Below are 17305 nucleotides of genomic sequence, written 5' to 3'. Positions count from 1 at the left end.
GCGGTTTTCTATAACTTTTAGGTAGCGAATTAATTTCGACATGCTGTATATACTTACTTCCATCGAGTGGTGTCAACGTGTTAGTTCCCGTACAGAATATGCCGTAACTGGCGCTACCTGTAATTAAAAGAAAAGACAATGGTTTGTTATAATACAGGATATAACGCAACTCGAGATCCGATTGCCTTCCGTAACCACTCACAGTTTCAAATCTTGGGAGACAGCTGCTGGCGAGTTATCTTCCCTGCTAGTGCACGATTCTTATGGAATAAACCATAAACCCAAAAAAGCGTATGACAATTATGATGACTGAAAAGTAGGCTTCAGCCGCTCGTAAGTATTGTAGCACAAACCATACATAGTTTTTGTACGGAGAAATTTATCGTACAGATTATCATTACGCTTCCCATAAAGTATTTGTTAAATCTCCAAATCCAACGTGAATTTTTGGCGTTAAACGAAGCAGCGGTATACAATAACGTAGACAAATGCTATAGTGTACAGCTCGGTCAGAAAGGTATTGGTCGCCGTTGACTAAGGTCGTCAACGGTAGTCCAGTATTCTTCAATCCTCATAGTCAATAACAGTGCTAAGATTATTGTTACTACCTTACCTAATCGCTAGCCACACGTTACCAGCATCCACCGCTACGAGTCGCATCATAGGCAACGCTCGTTGTCATATACCTATCGTCACTAGTTACAAGTAGTCCCAGTTTCGTCTGCCCGTTAACTCATCTCTTCACTGTACTTCGTAGCCTGCCGCTGTCTCTGCTCATAATGATGATAGTGATCATGTCAGCGCTATAGCACCGCCCGCGCTACAATGTGTCGGAATACGGTGCGGTCTGTCTGCAAGCATCATCTATGTTGCATTTTTTACCTCGAATGTTATCGAGTCCGGTCTTCGTCTTCTTGCAGTGTCGTCTTTTCCTTTTACTCACTCATGACCGTGACTTTTTTACACAAACGGCCGCATGATGGCGGCGACGGCGGTGGCGGCAACGCAGAGATGCGGTGGCTCGCAAAACAAAGTGCGAAAAACGGCAGCAACCAACGCCGGTGTGAACCTCGTTTGCTTTCCATCATGGGCTTTTTCGCAGTTGCTACTGCCGACCTGGTCGCTTCTCATGGTTTTTCTGCCACTAGACATGTTGCTGATTATGCAACGTTCCTAGTACTTTGTTCTGCGACGTTCATTGTGGATCTTCGTACGATCAGTGCTACCTCCCAGCAACACAGAGTTCTTCCTATTTGGAAAGAAGCTTCGGAGTGTCTGCTTGGAGGGTATATCTCTTTTATTCGCGTGCCACGAGTACGCTCTTCATTTGGGCGGCTCTGCCGTGGGCTGTTGCAAGAAAGCGGTTTATTCCACCGGTCTTTTACCTTTGTTGAGTTGGGCACCAGCAGCAGACAAAGTAGTGACGATGAATATTGCACTCATTTTATCAACAAGCTAAGAAAACCAAAGGAACCACGAGCTGCGAGAGAAGCCAAATAACTCAGGTATGGAGTGAGCCCCATCGCATTGCATAGTAACGGTTCTATTCGTCATATTAGATACATGCAAGGCTACTTTCACCCGTTGTACGCTTTCATCCAGGCGTAAATTCGACACACGAGAATGTCCACACAAACAAAATTTTCTGTTAGCGTTAGCTTTTCGCAAGATACCGGCACATGCATGTAGTATTCTGGAGCAATATCTACCCTCAGAATGACGGGAGGAAAATATTGCGCGGGCTCTTTTAATCAACCCGTATCCAGCTGCTGCTGTTGCCAGGAATCATTATTCGTTTCCGCCGTTGTGTTTATATCAAGCAGAGCGATCTCCTCTGTAGCCGATGTGGTTTGTTAGCGTATGTTCTGTACCCGTTCTATATTGAATATAATAACCGTTCCCGTGACTGGCAGAGCAATAAGCAGGCCATGGGCAAGTTTCAATGTGGATACAACCAGCCACGTGATAAAGAGCGTACGGAGTGCGGCCGCCTCGACGGTGTCGTCATAACAAGTCGTCGAGAGCTCATTTTCAGTATCGTGAACTACTACGAATGAAGCAGGCCCATCTCTGCTGTGCCACTACTTCATCTCCATTTTCCGCTCCCTCGGTCACCCACCTCTTGTCAGACCTAAGCTTGTTGCTCTTTTACAGATGGCCATCGGCACCACGACGCAACTTCCGACGCGTCTCTAAGCCTTGATAGAACTTCCGAGCAAAACCGTCTTAGACGAGAGCTTTTCCCCGGAGCCTTTCCCCCCGTGCGAAGACAGACCCGAACGGAGATCTTTGTCTGCCACGACTCTCAGTTTAGTTTCTATCAGCGATCTCCCACTATACCGACGATTCCGCTACCGTCTCTAGAGCTTCTCCGAGGTCTGTTACGCTCGCGGCTAAATGAGCTGTACCCTTCAACGAGGCTTGTCCTCCTACTGCTGCTTGTAGCACTGGCTGGGCCTTGAGGCGTCATCTTACCACCCGTCCACTCTCGCTGTTTGAGCCCCCATCAAGTCGCGCCATTACAGCCCTGGCAAACGTAGCGAGCCCCTTCAAGTGCCGATGTATATTTCACTCGTCCGCCTAGGCTGTAGGGGCAGAAAACCAGTCAGCCAGGTTGTTCCGCCGTTGTTCTAATGGCTCATGGTGATAAAGGAGGACGGAACCGCTGAAGAGGTGAATCCGTGTACTCGAGATGCAGTGCCCTAAGAATAGAAGCAACATGTGCCTAGGCCTGCTTCTAGGCGCTAAAATTGGTTTGCATTGTATTCTCTATACAATTGATCAGATGGCAACTGTACGTTTCTTGTACTGCCCGTATAACGTGTTTATCTAATGACAACAATAATAATAATAAAAAGAATCGATCGATTTTTTTTCAACTGTTTCCCTTGGCGGAAGCCAGAAGCACGTCGTCCACAAACAGGCAAATCGTGTGTCACGTGTCCTTGCCGCATAACGTTCAATTCGGAGGTGATGCAGCTGTAGCTGCCGTTGATGATGTTCTATGATCGAAGTCGCATTGACCAAAGCCGTAATGATATGATGGAACATCTTTTGTCACTAGCTTGTGCTGTTTCTTACTATCACTAGGCGCAACCGTAATAGCCCCCCAGTCGGCAATTGACCAATAGCCTCTGACGGATGCCGAACTTCAGTAGATGACGACGATTTGAATAGGGGTCGGCCTCTGACACGGTGCTTGTTGTAGTGCTAAAGGCCGCTGCCACCCCAGGGCAATAGTTACCACCAAACGATCCGCTACCGGCTAAATGTGGCCTTGTGCAAAAAAACACAAGTAGCAGAAGTCCGCTGATATCTCGTCTCTACATGATTATTATCTCTTTTTCGAGAATGCTCGACGAACCAAGTGAACTAGCTGATTAAATTGCTATCTGCCATGAAGTCAACCTGGTACTGCTAATGTAAGAGAAGCAGTGAAGTAAATTTACATATGTGAAACCGAATGATGATGAGAGTAACGACGGAACTCTTTATAGTAGTAGTAGTAACGGTTATCACGCTCATCAAAACGGTTTTCACGGTTGACAGGTTGGCTGGCAAATGGGAGGCCGGCCAAGGGCCAAAAGAGCTACGAGCGACACCAATACCAACGAAGCTAACTCAAGTTATATTAGAACTAATGATCGTCGCAGGTTCCAGCAGCAGGAGCAGCTCCACAAACATATATCCAACGTCAAACACAGAGTCGAACGCGTCAGGCCCAGCGGATCAGGTGGGCTGCCGTAATGAAATGCGGAGACGCCCGGCCTCCTTGTGGCCACTACGGTGACAATGATTACGGTAGTGGTAATGGCGTTGTGGAGATGGCAGCTGCTGCCGTAGCAACTGCCATCACGGTCATCATCCAAGCGGAATGACCGCACGTGATTCCTATGCTCTCACGACAAACGATCGTGACTATAGGCTGCCGCTGGCGACCGCTAAATGCTAGTCGGTGTATGGGGTGTGTATCGGTCTGCGTGTACGCTTCTACCTCCCTTCGGCGCGCTTCCGACCGTGTGGTCCGTTGTTTGGTCACTCCGTGGCTCCGACGCTTGGCCGTCCCGTCTACATAATGTCGGCGTAGTTCACGGCGTACAGACTGTTATGGACCCTTCTTCTCATCGGTGCCAGCGAGCGCCACAATCTTGCCTCGCCGCAGCGTAATATAGAAGACGACGACTCCGACGTCGCGCTTTGGCGAAAGTAGCAGCACAGGGCGCCGCTGTTATTAGCACCGTAGCAGCACATGCTGTTCGAAAAGTGCGCGCGAAATGCTATAGCTAGCCAAATTTTTTTCTTGTTCACTTCAGTAACAACGAAAGAGGGGAAGGAACGCAACGACCGATGATCAGATTCGCGCTTAGCCGCCTTGTCGGCATTAGCGTCAGCGTCCATCAGCATCAACGTCATTGTGATTCCAACCAGTCTACCATCTAACAATCGGCACCTCTGGCCGCATTAACGCCGACGGTCTAAGGACCCTGGTATTGCATTTTTTACTATTTCTGCTGTTTGCTACAATCAGGGGGTCAGCGCTCATGGCTGCCCGTGGTCAGCGGTGCCGGCTTGCGTAGCGAGTTAGGGTGATTCACGGTGGCGTGGCTGCAATATCTTCTAGTACGTGACTACACCTCTGTAGCAGCTCCTGTATTAACAGCAGTTACGCTAGTCCATCAGTATCGTGATAAGCGGATGAGAGTAGTGATGATGTCCCTTTTATGTATCCACACAATAATTTTATCTATCTAAATGCATTTACAATATATCTAAGTTGTTTATAGAAATGTAATACAAATTCTTAACTAAAACGATCCTTCCAAATTTAGGTTGTAGGAATTGGTCTTAGTTATTTATCTATTCTGTTTTTTGCCTACTCCGTCGTCTTTTTCTTAACCGTTTATGAGAACTCATTGATCTTTTCTAGATATCGACAATTATTGGAGTTTTTTTTACTTAAATAATCTCGGTCAAACTTTTTTTCCTATCAGAGTTAAACATGTTAGCCACACTGATTATGCACAATGCACGGCCATCTTTTCTCGCCATTACTAATACTTTTGTTAGCTTTAACCCCCCTATTCGATTAAATTTTTTTTCCGGCTCCAATAAACCTAAGGCACTCGACCTCACTTCTGTTCATACCCTTTTCTCGAATGGCGAGCATTAGCGTCGGTTTTAGGAACCGCCTCAGCAGCCACTGTCCTCGTTATTGCAGGTTGCCAAGCTGAACCAAGTAAACGTTAGCGTATGAAGTCATCGTTAGGTGCCCACAAGATTGCGGCTCTCTTACCGTTTACCATCGGTACCTTGTCGTTCATGATGAAAGCAAGCACGACACAACACTGGTGGCAGGAACTGCAGCCGGTCACACCACCGCTTTGATACCATAGTCTTGCGTGACTCGACAGTAAGTGGCGGCGACCCCCCGTCCTTCGTTCGTTCGTTCCGTCCGGACGAATACTCTTCTACGTGGAGCGTCCTGCTTCACCGACGTGGAGAAGTTTTCCGTTCTACGGCAGCCTTTATAGCGGCTGCCAGCCCATACTTCTATCTCGTATCGAGCTCAGCCCCAGTCATCCGATGTTCTTCAGTAGAGTTCGAGAACTCCTACACAGGAACTTCTGCTACTGCCAACGTAACTGCAGCGATAGCCGCTTCCGCTGCTACTGCACTGCATCAATCGATTAAAGGGAAGGCAACGTTCACGCGAACTGTCCCGCCTTGGCCTAGCATTCGACCAAGAGGTCCCTTCCCCGCTACAATCATCCACGAATTGAATCGTGGCCATCATCTTCTTCGTCAGTTTAGCTGAGGTCGCAGCGAGTTCGCAGCCATGCTAGGTAGCTACTCAACTTTCGAGGCCGGCTCATCAGACCCTTGATTTGAGGGAGGAAAAAGCCCGATCTTCTTGCAGAAGGATTTCCTCATTTCACACAGCTAGGCCTCATTCGAAAAAGACCAGGAGGGTCGAACCCTCCAGTATAGAAAAGTAGCCCTTTTTTTCCCAGTTGGCTGGCTGCTGACTGGCCTGTTCTGATTGCTCTCTGTGTACTCTACGAGTTCCACAAACCAGTACCGCCGATCTGACCGGATCCGAAGCGATCTTAAGCTGCCGCTTCTACCGACCCGCTCGTTGTCCCCCGCCAGAACGCTGCAATCATCGCAAATAAAAAGTCTTGCTCTGCTCCTCTTTCGAAGGGTCTGCTCCTTCGCAGTCGTCGTCTTTCCCTCTTTCTCTACTCCATAGTCAATACTCGAGACGATACGAGAGCCGTGCCCCATCACTACAGTAGGCACTGTCACATTGAACGCGCAAACAGCCTTACTACGGTGCCTGGTCGTATTGCTCTTTTTTCCATCCTTTACGCCTCGATATAAACTTTCCTGGCGATCTGCCTCCATTTAAATAGAGCCTCAAACCGTGCTGCCCTAAAACGCCCCGTCGTTTCCTTATTTCCTTCACACGCTCTGGTACTCAGGGTCTTCAAGTAACGTCTTGCTTCGAGCAACGATAAAGACCTTTCCGGATCTGACCTGACTGCCCTAGTTGGGCCTGGGCGCACTTCGCTTATAGGAAGCAAAAAGAAATGGTAAGAGAGCGAGGGGAGAGAAAGAAAATGAGCGAAAAGCTGATCGAAGGCTCAAGGTGATTGAATGAAGTATCGGCGCTATGCGAGAGTTATAATAAAATGATGAAGATTGTGCGAAGTTGATGACTATCCATTTTCATGGTAGCAGCAATCACATGTCAACATTCGACAATCAAGCAGTGCTTCTCGGCCTCAACATAAACGTCTATAACTTCTAGTATTATGGGCGCGTATTTTTTAATGAATATGTATCTAGCTATATTGTTTGCTCTCATAGATCACAGAATGTATGCCTAACCTACTTGTAAGTCGAGAGAAGCCACCCAGGTGCCTTTGTCGTATACTACAGCTATGTAGTATAAGAATGTACAGTGTAAAAGGATGCGCGATCTCCCACTAGAAGGAGTCCCATCGTTGCCATATATCTGTCTGTCTGTCAGCGGAATGGTGGCGGCAATAGAGACGATTTGACGGAATGATCCTCACCCCAAGCCAACCTAACTCGCGTAGGTCTGTTCTCCCCAAGGAGGTGCCATCTTTTCGGAGTTTGTCCCCATGCCTGCGTCCCAGATTGCTTCACATCGCAGACAACTATGGCGCCGTTGCACATACAAGCTCGTTCCCCGCCGCTGACCCACCCCCACTTTTCTCTCGCTATCTCCAGTGTGGCGTGCGTTTGATAGTAGCAGCGACGGCAGTGGTAGCTCTGTCCGCCACTGGCACGAAGGCTGACCAATGAGCTTTGTGTGAGGGTCTTTCCCAACGCCCAGCAAAAACTATCCGAAATGGAGACGGAGTCGGAGGCAGGCCACGACCACCGTCACCAATGCAGCCGCTTGCTTCTTTATCGCTAAGCAGCGGCCAAGCCTATAGAGGCTAAGAAAAGTTAGACAAGCCAAGGAACTCGTTTTTGTCTTGTGCAACCGGGGCTGATTCCCCTAGGAATGCGTCCTTTTACTATTGCTACCGCTGCGGATGCTGCAAGTGTAGCTACAGTAACAAATACTCTGTTTGGATAGTTGTTGTCAAGGTATGAATGCCAGTTACTTTACTGAGCAGTTTTCTAAGATGGTAACGTTACCATTGTTACTTTATATTGTATATTCACAGTAATATACACATGTACACCTATTTGTGTTTATGCATCCTCATGCAAAGTATAAAAGCTATAGCTGACGAGAGAAATGTATTTGTATAATATTTTGTGTGGGAATTATTTTTTCTTACCCATGTCCAGTATATATGTATATATATATAAATATATATATATATATATATCTATACGTATATATCTGTGGGAAAAAGTTCTGCTACAGAAGGACTCCTACAAGAACTGCACATCGAAACTCGTGTGCTTGCCGGCGGTGCAGAGCGTTCTCTTGTATGCATATTAACTTTGCTAGGCACAACTGGGCAGAGTACGGGGCGTGCCTAGGAGCACAGAACACATAACAAAACCATTATCCAGTTGAAGCCAATGGAAACGGTCACAAAGCGCTCTGTGCCCTGGTTAAAAAGGAGAATCAAGTCTCATTGAACGTTTCGTGCATGAGTGGAACAACGGACGGTAAAGTTAGGAAGATGGGATAGTAGAGATATATATTACCAGAGTTAAGCCCTCGGGGCATTAACCAAAGGGAGTGTCTTTGTTCGACTTTTCCATGTCGTCGAGGTGGTAGTCCATTTGCCTCACCGTAGGACGATTACCGTGTCTAGGACGATCTCGACATGCCCTGAAGCCTTTCGCTTTGCTGGAAAACAAAGCGAACGGCGACAATACGGAATGAAATGGATTAAAACTGGCTAAATCTCATTGGTCTTTATTTTCAAACAAAATAAAGGAACAACAAAGAACATAGATAGGTATACACATTGACAATACCTAGTCAAATATGGCTGGCAAGATAACAACGTGTTTCGAGACGGACACTATTGAACTTGGAGAGGCAACCTTTTCTATAAAAAAAAAAAAAAAAAAAAACTAAGCAGCACGCAACAAAAAGCCACCAACAACTAAATAAAAGACGAACTACTACCAAATTCCTGACCCAGGGGGTAGCCGACTCCAGCTATCGCTGACGATGTCTCAGGTCGATCTGGCTACATAAAAAACATTCCTTTTAGTCTGTATGCATAAAACTACCGCGCGTGCTTGCGTCTTTAAAACGACTTGACTTTGTCCGGATTGGACTGTGGCTGACTGGGGGCAGGGAAGACGGGTGGAAGAGGGGAATAACCCCTTCAGGTCGCCTTGCCTTTCGACACGAAAGCGGAGTGAGGATCCACATAGGATCTACGGACCGTATATCCATAAGAAGCAGTATTTGCACACAAGCAGAACCATCAATGAGCGACCCGTACCATCAGCGGTGCGTCGTAGTCCGAATGAATATTGCATCATTGACGAAATTACCTGCCTGTACCTTCGCTTCCAGTCACTAGTGCTCAGTATACAGTATGTGCCATTATCCAACGAGTGTCTGTGGTGTATACGGGTGACAAGGGAATATCCCGATCTCTTTTGAGGAGGGCATGCGATGAACGAGGAGTAGCAAAGACCAAGGCCAAGCTGCTGCTGCTGCTGGCAGAATAACGGACGGAGCCGAATGCTAGCTGACAGAGCGTGCGTGCGGCTAAAGGCAGCGGGATATATATAGCGACTATACGAGTGGGCGGCTATACGACGGGCAGCGAAGTAGAGCTCAGGTCGTTTCCTCTAGTAGAAAGGCCTGTCGAATGTCTTGTCCGGCAGGCAGCATGCGACGGGGATCTTCTGCGTCTAGGGCAACCGCTGCTCCCGATGCTGTACGATAGGATTAAGGGGCTTAGGAGAAGCAGGGAAAGAAAACCAGAGAGAAGGAGCGAGGGGGTGAATGGAGAGGAAGATTCGTTGTTGAGGCGAGCTGACTGGCATTTCTGTTCCCTGGTCTACCGGCGCTGGGCACCACTAGCCACAGTTACACTACCATTCTCCGCCATCATCCAAAGACTGTCTGGCGGGTCCTTATAGTACTCTCTCGTTGCTACTTCTGAGGTTATAGGGGCTATAGAAGGGCGATCTCGCTTCCTGTGTGTGTGTGAAAGACTGCGCTTGTATATGTCTGTGTGTAAAGTATAAGGCCAGATTTCACCATTTCAGTTCTCTAGGGACTTCTCGTTGGCTTCGTCGGATTCGCCGGCGGAGTGAGATTCAAGGCTCGAAGGAGTTTCGGAGTCTTTAAGAGAAGAGACTTCTTCTTCCCATCAAATCCCGACCAGCACGTAGTTTTCCTGACGGCTGCTACTACTGCACGACTGGATCACCAACATTGGCTTTTCGGCAGGGCGGCCGTAGCGACGGGAGGAGCCGCGCTCGTCGTTGCCGTTGGAGGGGGGGGGGGGTCGTTGTTGTCATCCGCTTCTCTCGAATTCGTCAAATCGGCTAGGCGGCTAAAACCCAGTTCAGTTCTGACAATCATCTTGTCCAAGGAAGTCGGCAAATCAGGTTCTTTTTTGCCTACAAAGGTTGTTTAGCAAGACAGGTTTTTCTGCTTGTAGTGGTACTTTTTCCTTTCTGCCTTCTTCCTTTCGAAATCCGCGCTTGTAACCGGCTGTTCTGTTGCAAACAGCAGCCTGCACGAACACGATAAATGTTCATGTGATCTTACAAACATCGAAATGAAACAGTCAATCGGTTACGCCTGCCAACGGCACAAACCACCTATACTACTACGATTACACGATACGATGAAATATTGATGCCAAACACAGCGTTAAACTCGATCCTGACTTTTTGCTAGCGTAACTTAGCTATTACATCAGTATCGTGATGCAGTAACGTTTCCCATCTCAAGCTCGGATTTCTTAAGTTGTCCTGACGCTAACTGCAACTCGCTGAGTCGTTCCTATCTATCGCTAGAGCCATTACAACACTGTTTGTTGATCAAACCATTGTATCATCGGCGAGCAGATGGTCAGCGGCTGATTTGGATCCGCTGGTCCACTAATACAAATACTCATCTACACTTAGTCCGTGTGGGGCAAACCTACATTCGAGTGGCTTCAGACACCGCCTACTCCGGAAAGATCCTGGCGAACCCCCGATTTCTGATAACTAGCCCAGACACAACTACTGTTCCTGGACTCTTTTTTGGGCTGCAACTGTCTTGTCTTCGACAGTCAAACCGGCAGTTGGTTCATTGGCCGTGCGGTTACTTCAACGACATCTGCCTCCGTGTTGTCATCCAACGCCAATATCGCTCGTCTCTGGCTATCCCCCCGCCTTACGCCGTCTCTCCCCGTAGGATGCTGGTTATTAAGAGGGCCAGAGAGCAAGAAAAGAAAAGATAGAAAATGCGTGGAGAGAGGAGGCAATGAAACAAGTAGAAGCAACAAACGTCGTTGTCTGCGCTCTGCCCCTTCGCTGTCGCAGGTTATAGCGCTACTCGTTCGTATATCCTGCCAGCGTGGCTCCCAGATCCCTTAACCCTCCAATTGGTGATCGGTGATCTTCCCAGCGGGGGCCCGCTGGCGCCACCCGATCTAGTGGTCGTTGTCGTCATTGTTGTTGTTGTAGGACGGCTTTGCTCCTAGTCTTGCTCGCTCTTTTCCACTTGGCCGTTTCGTGGCGCCAGCCGCTGTCAACACAACATGAAGGGTGTTGAGTGTCGAAAGCAGATGACAGCGGCAAAGCGGGATAGCAATCGTCTACTTATTACCCGATAGCCGGAAGTGGCCGAGGTAACACAACAACACTCAAGTAGACAACACCGCCACACTAAAGAATACAACGTCAACACTGAGCGCACAGAGCCACCATGGGCACGCTCGGATGCACACCAATGGCAGAACTAGCAGCTAAAGATTTTTGAACAAAATTTATTGTACATTGAATGAACCTGCGTGTTCATAGCAGAACATAGTAGAATCTTTACCGTTTGTCTCAGCTAGGTTAGTCAAAAATGATGCCAGCTGTTTTGAATTTAATCAGCTGCAAATAGTATATGACAAGTTTCAACCAGAATCCTATTCGTAGAGGACCTCATAAGTGCGAGTGAGACCAACAGGTATACAATAACAAACCAAACGGCCTAACTCGAATGATTCTATTAATTCTCCAAATTTCAGATACCTAATAGCTTACGCTTGACCAGATGATGGTACTAGCCACTGCCCAGACTAAGCCGACGTGAAGCACAAAACGGACAATCCTTACATTTGGCGGTGTGTCGAAGAAACGAATTACACTAGTTTTTCTCTTGCCTTTCGCCCGACGTGGTCAGTTCACTCTTGGTGGGGCACTAAGACCCGACTCTGTCTCCTTACCCCCCGAACCTCTCAACCCTCATGCCACACCGTCTCACTTGCTGTCTTTCATTGAGGGGATTCGAGTTTTCTGTGTCCCCAGGGGGCTCTCCCCTGATCGGGCGGTTCGAGCCGTTCAGACCTCTTTCTTTCAGATTGGTCAGCTCAGAGACGTAGCAGTCGCGCTGGTCAGACAGCTCGAGCAATCCAAACTGGTGGCGATGGCGGTGGTGGTGGTGCCCCTTCCATAGTAGCAGCTAAACCCAGGATCGAGACTCGAGCGGGCAGCGAAGCAGCAGTGACGCGGGTATAGGCAAGCAGCAAGGGAGTAAGATGGAGAGAAAGACGTTTCTCCAAAGGAAAAAAGAACGATTCGATACAAAAGCTTGAGTCGCCCCGACGGGCCTCTCTTCGTACAGTGTTAAGACGAACAGGGAAGAGTCAGCGGCATCAACATCCCACGAAGACGAAACAGATAGAAGCCGAAAAACACCTCTAGTTATTGGATACAATAGGAAAGTAACAACAACAACAAGCTATAAATGTCTGTGCCTCATTCAGCCTGTCGCCTACTATGCGTAAGACGCTGGCTTCACCGTTTGTTTTGCCTTACTACGATTGTAGGAATGGCCGTGTATAGTAAGTGGTAAGGCTCATCTCGAGGCCGAGGTGAGGACCAGAGAACAAACCCCAACAGCCAAATGCTGTTTGTGCTGCTAATGTACACAAGAGGCTCGAATCAAATATGGCTTGGCTAGACTAGAACTCGCAAGACGCATCGAATTGTCTTGCTGTTTTATTGAAATAACGTTACACAAATCTCGTTGTCCGTATTATTCAGTGTTGAAACCGCTCCATCTATAACTATTGTAGCATATGATTATGTGTTATCGCAATATACATTTCAGCTATGTAGGATTCGGTAAAAATGCTATTTGACGACCTTGTAGTTATAACGATTATCGCAGCACCCTGTGACTTTGCTCAGACCAACTGACAAAGATTTCGCTTCAAAGATTTAGCTGAACATGAGAGAATAGTCGAACGTTATGCATATTGCGGCTTTATCCCGACTTTGACATACACGTTCGTTAGTGTAGATTCATGCCTGAGCGTCATATTGCCACCTAATATGGCGACTGTTTCTCATTGTAGCACGCAATAATGTAGCAACGCTTCTTATTGTTGTTCTTGGGGTAGTGTTCTTGGTCGAAAGTCGTAGGAACGTAGAGAATTTAGATTTCCCTGTTGTATTTATACTATCGTCATAAAAGTATGTTGGTTCCTATTCGTTGCCTTTTATGAAAGTTTGTTCCTTACTGTGTCGTCTATTCTTTTCGTTGCCGTGTGTCGGCCTGCCCTGCCTCATCCGTAGCTTTGCTCCCATTGACCCGCGAGAAAGATGAAGGAAAGCCTCCAACTAAGCTCGAGCCCAACCTTCACCTCGGTATGATGATCATCTAGGTTCGAAAACCGCCCCATGCCTCACCGCACCAAGCAAGAGCATAGGTTTAGCCCCTCGCTTTCCACCCCCCATCTTCTCAATATTTTTCCCGTCCACGACGCTACCGCTAGTGGGGGTTGTGCCGTTGTCCGAAAACAACAAACAACAAAAATGAAATATTACCTCGAATCTCCACCATTTCCACCAGTGCTGCACTCTACTACCGGCCGCTGGCCAAATGGATAACGAACTATCATTTTCCGTAAGCGGTAGGACGGCCGCTTGGCCGATTGGCAGGTAGCGACTTCTCTAGCGCGTTGTTCCCCGTCGCCCGACTACTTTCAACTGTCTGCATCCCCTGGCGAGCACTGAGTTCGCTGGAGGTGCCCCTCTAGACCGCTTTGCTGATCCTGTCTACAGCAGCTCCGTCCATTGTTGCGAAATCGAGCCAAATGATAAAGACATAAAAGAAACCAACCTCTTCGAACAACGATGGGATACCAGTGGCTGAGCTGGGCTGGCCCGGAGAAAACTCGAAGCTCCCCAAAGAAGCATGAAAACAAAGCTGCTGCTTCTGGCCACAGTGTGTCGGCATCGTCGAGTTTACCTCACTACACAACTGCGGCAGTCGCGATTACAGCCGTAGGTAGACGCAAATAATGCGCTCATTCGTCCAAGTTCACGAATTACTTCGCAAAAGCAGGAAAAGGACTACCAACGAAAAACCTGAAATCAGTTTGTGACTGTAAAACAGTCTGCTTGCCTGTTCGTACGCGTGTGCTTGCCTATGTGGATCTGTGTGTATAGATGTGACCACGTGCTTTCGTCGTACGCGAGTGTACGATGCTGAGGATGTAGACACTGCTGTGGCACGCCAGTCGGGTCGGGACGAATTGCTGTAACGCGAAAACAACGAAATTGCTGTTTTGGTGCGGCAACGAGCATTGCAGCCGCTGCTATCATCCACCGTGACCAGATTTTCTCGACGCGCGTCGCAAATGTCGAAGACGGTGGTCTGGGACGGAACCGCTGGCTGATGGTGCACCAGCCGATCAAGTCTTCTATCGCTATAACGGACAGCTTTTAGTGGTGCTACGGCTGCAACTGCTGCTAGTTCGGCAAATGCTGTTCGTGATGCTGAAGTTGACGCGGCAGCCGCGATTATTGCTGGTGTGACTGGCGCAGAATTAGCATTTGAATGAGCTCTCATAGATCAGGCATAGGTCGACTTCAGCAGCACGAAGGCTAGCGCGCTGGAGAAAGAGGCGGGTACGGTATAGCAGAAAAGGCTGCGACTGAGAGCGACAGATCGGAAACCGAGAGTTATTGAAGAACTTTTACCTGCTTCCCTCAAAGACGAAAAAATGCAAAAGTATGGAGTCTATATAGATGATTTTGCAGAGCCGACAATGTTGCTGAAACAGTAAATGGCAGAATTTGTCATTTGCTTACCACAGCTGGTAGCTGATTTAGTGGCAGGTTGACGAGAACGATATCAAGGACGGGGTTGTATTCCGCCGACAACTTTGAGAGGGGGCCCCGTATGGGCTCTAATGTACGTACGACATTTACGTGCGTCTTTATCTGCACCACTATTATGTTGTTCTAACGAACAGCTTAATAATACTCGCAGTGAGGCGATGTGCATATTCGCTGTTGATTGGAATAAACGCTTATGAAACGACAGAACAGAATGCCTAAGATGAGGCAAAGTGGCACACGCCCTCGAAACGTGTTGCCTTTAACGCGGGGGATTTGAAGGACACACCCAAAAATATCTAGATAAAAAACTCCAATTGAATAGCTTAGATTGGACACATTTAAAAAGAAAGAAACGGTCTTCCGTTTTCAAACTGTACGTATTAAACACAGATATGCTTTTATGAATGGAAGAACTTTTTTCTAGCTTCAATGCTCTTCTTCAACTAACCACCTAGAACGATAAAGTCTCGACTGTCACCTAGTCATAACAAACTCGTTCCGCCTGTTCTCTTCACTAAGATATTCATTCTGTTAAGCAGAGCGCAAATCTCTTTCTAGGGGGTAACATTATGGCCTACAGTACAGCTGGGTCTTTATTGCAACTAAAGCGCTTAATGTGGCGGCGGAAGCCATTCACAGCCAGAACGAGTCTTTCTTCAATGGACCCCTTACGCGTGTGCAAAATGACACGGCCGGTGAGAAATGATCTCTTCCTTTACTTCTTCATTGACGCTCCAATTGAGATCTGTGCGTTTGTGTACGATGCACTGCACGCCAGTGAGTAGGTTATAGGCGGCAGACCCATCGACCGAGAGAAGCTACGATTCACCTTCGTCTTTTTCTCTCTCTCTGTGTCTTTCGCTGGCGATAAATTAGAGGTTGATTTGCATTGATGACTTCACTGAGGTCCAGCAGTCAGGCAGTCAATCGTTGGCGAGCGACCGAGAATGGTTGTCAGGCTGGGCTAGGTCGTACTCAAATAGGGCGGCTCACTCACGCCTTCGTTTCGCGACTGCGCCGATCTGATTCATCCAGTGAAGTATCAGTGTAGCTTGTGCAGACCTTGTTGCAGTTTGCTTTTCTCTCCGGTTTCCTCCATTTGGTTATGCGATTCGTGGGCGCTGACAGCTGCCGCCGGCACCGCATCGGTGAGTACATTTGAGCACATACATAGACATATACGATACCCCAAGCATGCGGAGTACCATAGAACCAGCCTACACGGCCACTGTTGCTGGCTGCTCACTGCTCCAGTGAAGAGAGAACACAGGAGAAACTACCGAGGCCAGCCCTATACTCAAGATAAGGACTTCATTCCAATTTCCTCCCCCCATCTCCCTCCTGGATGCATCCCCCTTCTTTAGCCATTATATATACTTATTTATATACTCGTACAAATGCAGGCGACGCGGAGACGGAGTATTGGTTTGGCTTTCGGAATAGCCCCCCCGGCGACGATCAGTGGGCCGATTCATGAAATCCTTGCAGGTGACGTCAGCGAAGTCTTTGCGAAGTCTGTTAGTGATAAAGTTTACTTCATACCACTTGGCAGCACGTCGTCCTGATCTGTTTCGATATGTTTCTTCTTTTTTTTTGGCTTTCCACTGTTCTGGAAATATTTTTTTCTAGCGGTATGTGCTTATATTTTTTGTTAATGATACTAATCTCAACAGCATAAATTGCCATTTAGTAGTTTCATTCTTTTAAAATAACATATTGTCCTTTCATCTATATTTATTAGCTTCAAGTACATCTTAAATTGTAGGCCCAGACATTTAAGGAGATTTTGAATGGTTGTTTCTGCTGTTATTGCTGGGCGTGGTTAAGACTTGTCTCAACGATGCGTAGATCTACATATGTTGTAAATAGCGTCCCCATAGAGCTAGTGGATATTGCTGTATCGTTGAAACAGGCCGACTGACCCTGGTCGTTGTCGTTCGGTGTGTTATTGTTACGTTCGATGGTAACTTTGTGCTGAACTGCGTCGTACTTTATGTTAGTAGATCTCTATGAAGCTCTACTCACTCCTCAAAATCCCAGCCAGCATCAGTAGTAACAGCAGCAGGTGCTTTTGTCTCTCCTTGACCCATTCTGTTGGTCTGGGTCTTAACTCTCCTTAGTGGCTTCCGGTAGCTTTATAAAACGGCCGTAAACATCCTCCAGCCTTAGGCGAATCCCACACGCTCCCTGACGAACGCCATGATACAGCGGTGGTGGCAAGCCGTGAACGAGCCGAAAACAGCCTAAACCGTCGGCCAACCCATGATAGGGCATAGACAAGCGATGGCCAACCTTGACCGGCTCCGTCCGCCCAAACAAGCCACGATCGGGCTAAACAGGTCGCAGTCGACTGTAAACATGAACGACACCGGGCATATAGCACCCGTACAACTAGCTAGTACCAGCACCTCGTATTCGTCTTCACGATTTCCTTCACTCTTTTCACTATCATGTGCCTGCTACGGCTGTACGTGCAGCGAGCACCGTAGCCTGCACGCACATA

The 17305-nt window shown here is 47.8% G+C and overlaps 1 protein-coding gene across 1 annotated transcript in view; it reads right to left on the bottom strand.

Moving 5' to 3' along the window:
* Positions 1-17305, bottom strand: part of LOC111253197 (LIM/homeobox protein Lhx1-like) — a 160391-nt gene that overhangs the window by 60132 nt on the left and 82954 nt on the right. Inside the window, exon 3 of the mRNA XM_086992610.1 lies at positions 58-117. Coding sequence (XP_086848736.1) covers positions 58-117 — 60 coding nt within the window. The remainder of the gene's footprint in view (positions 1-57; positions 118-17305) is intronic.

This window comes from Varroa destructor, unplaced genomic scaffold (genome assembly GCF_002443255.2).
Source record: "Varroa destructor unplaced genomic scaffold, Vdes_3.0 BEIS01000006.1, whole genome shotgun sequence".
Taxonomy (NCBI): Eukaryota; Metazoa; Arthropoda; class Arachnida; order Mesostigmata; family Varroidae; genus Varroa; species Varroa destructor.
This window is presented reverse-complemented; position numbering and strand designations above follow the sequence as displayed.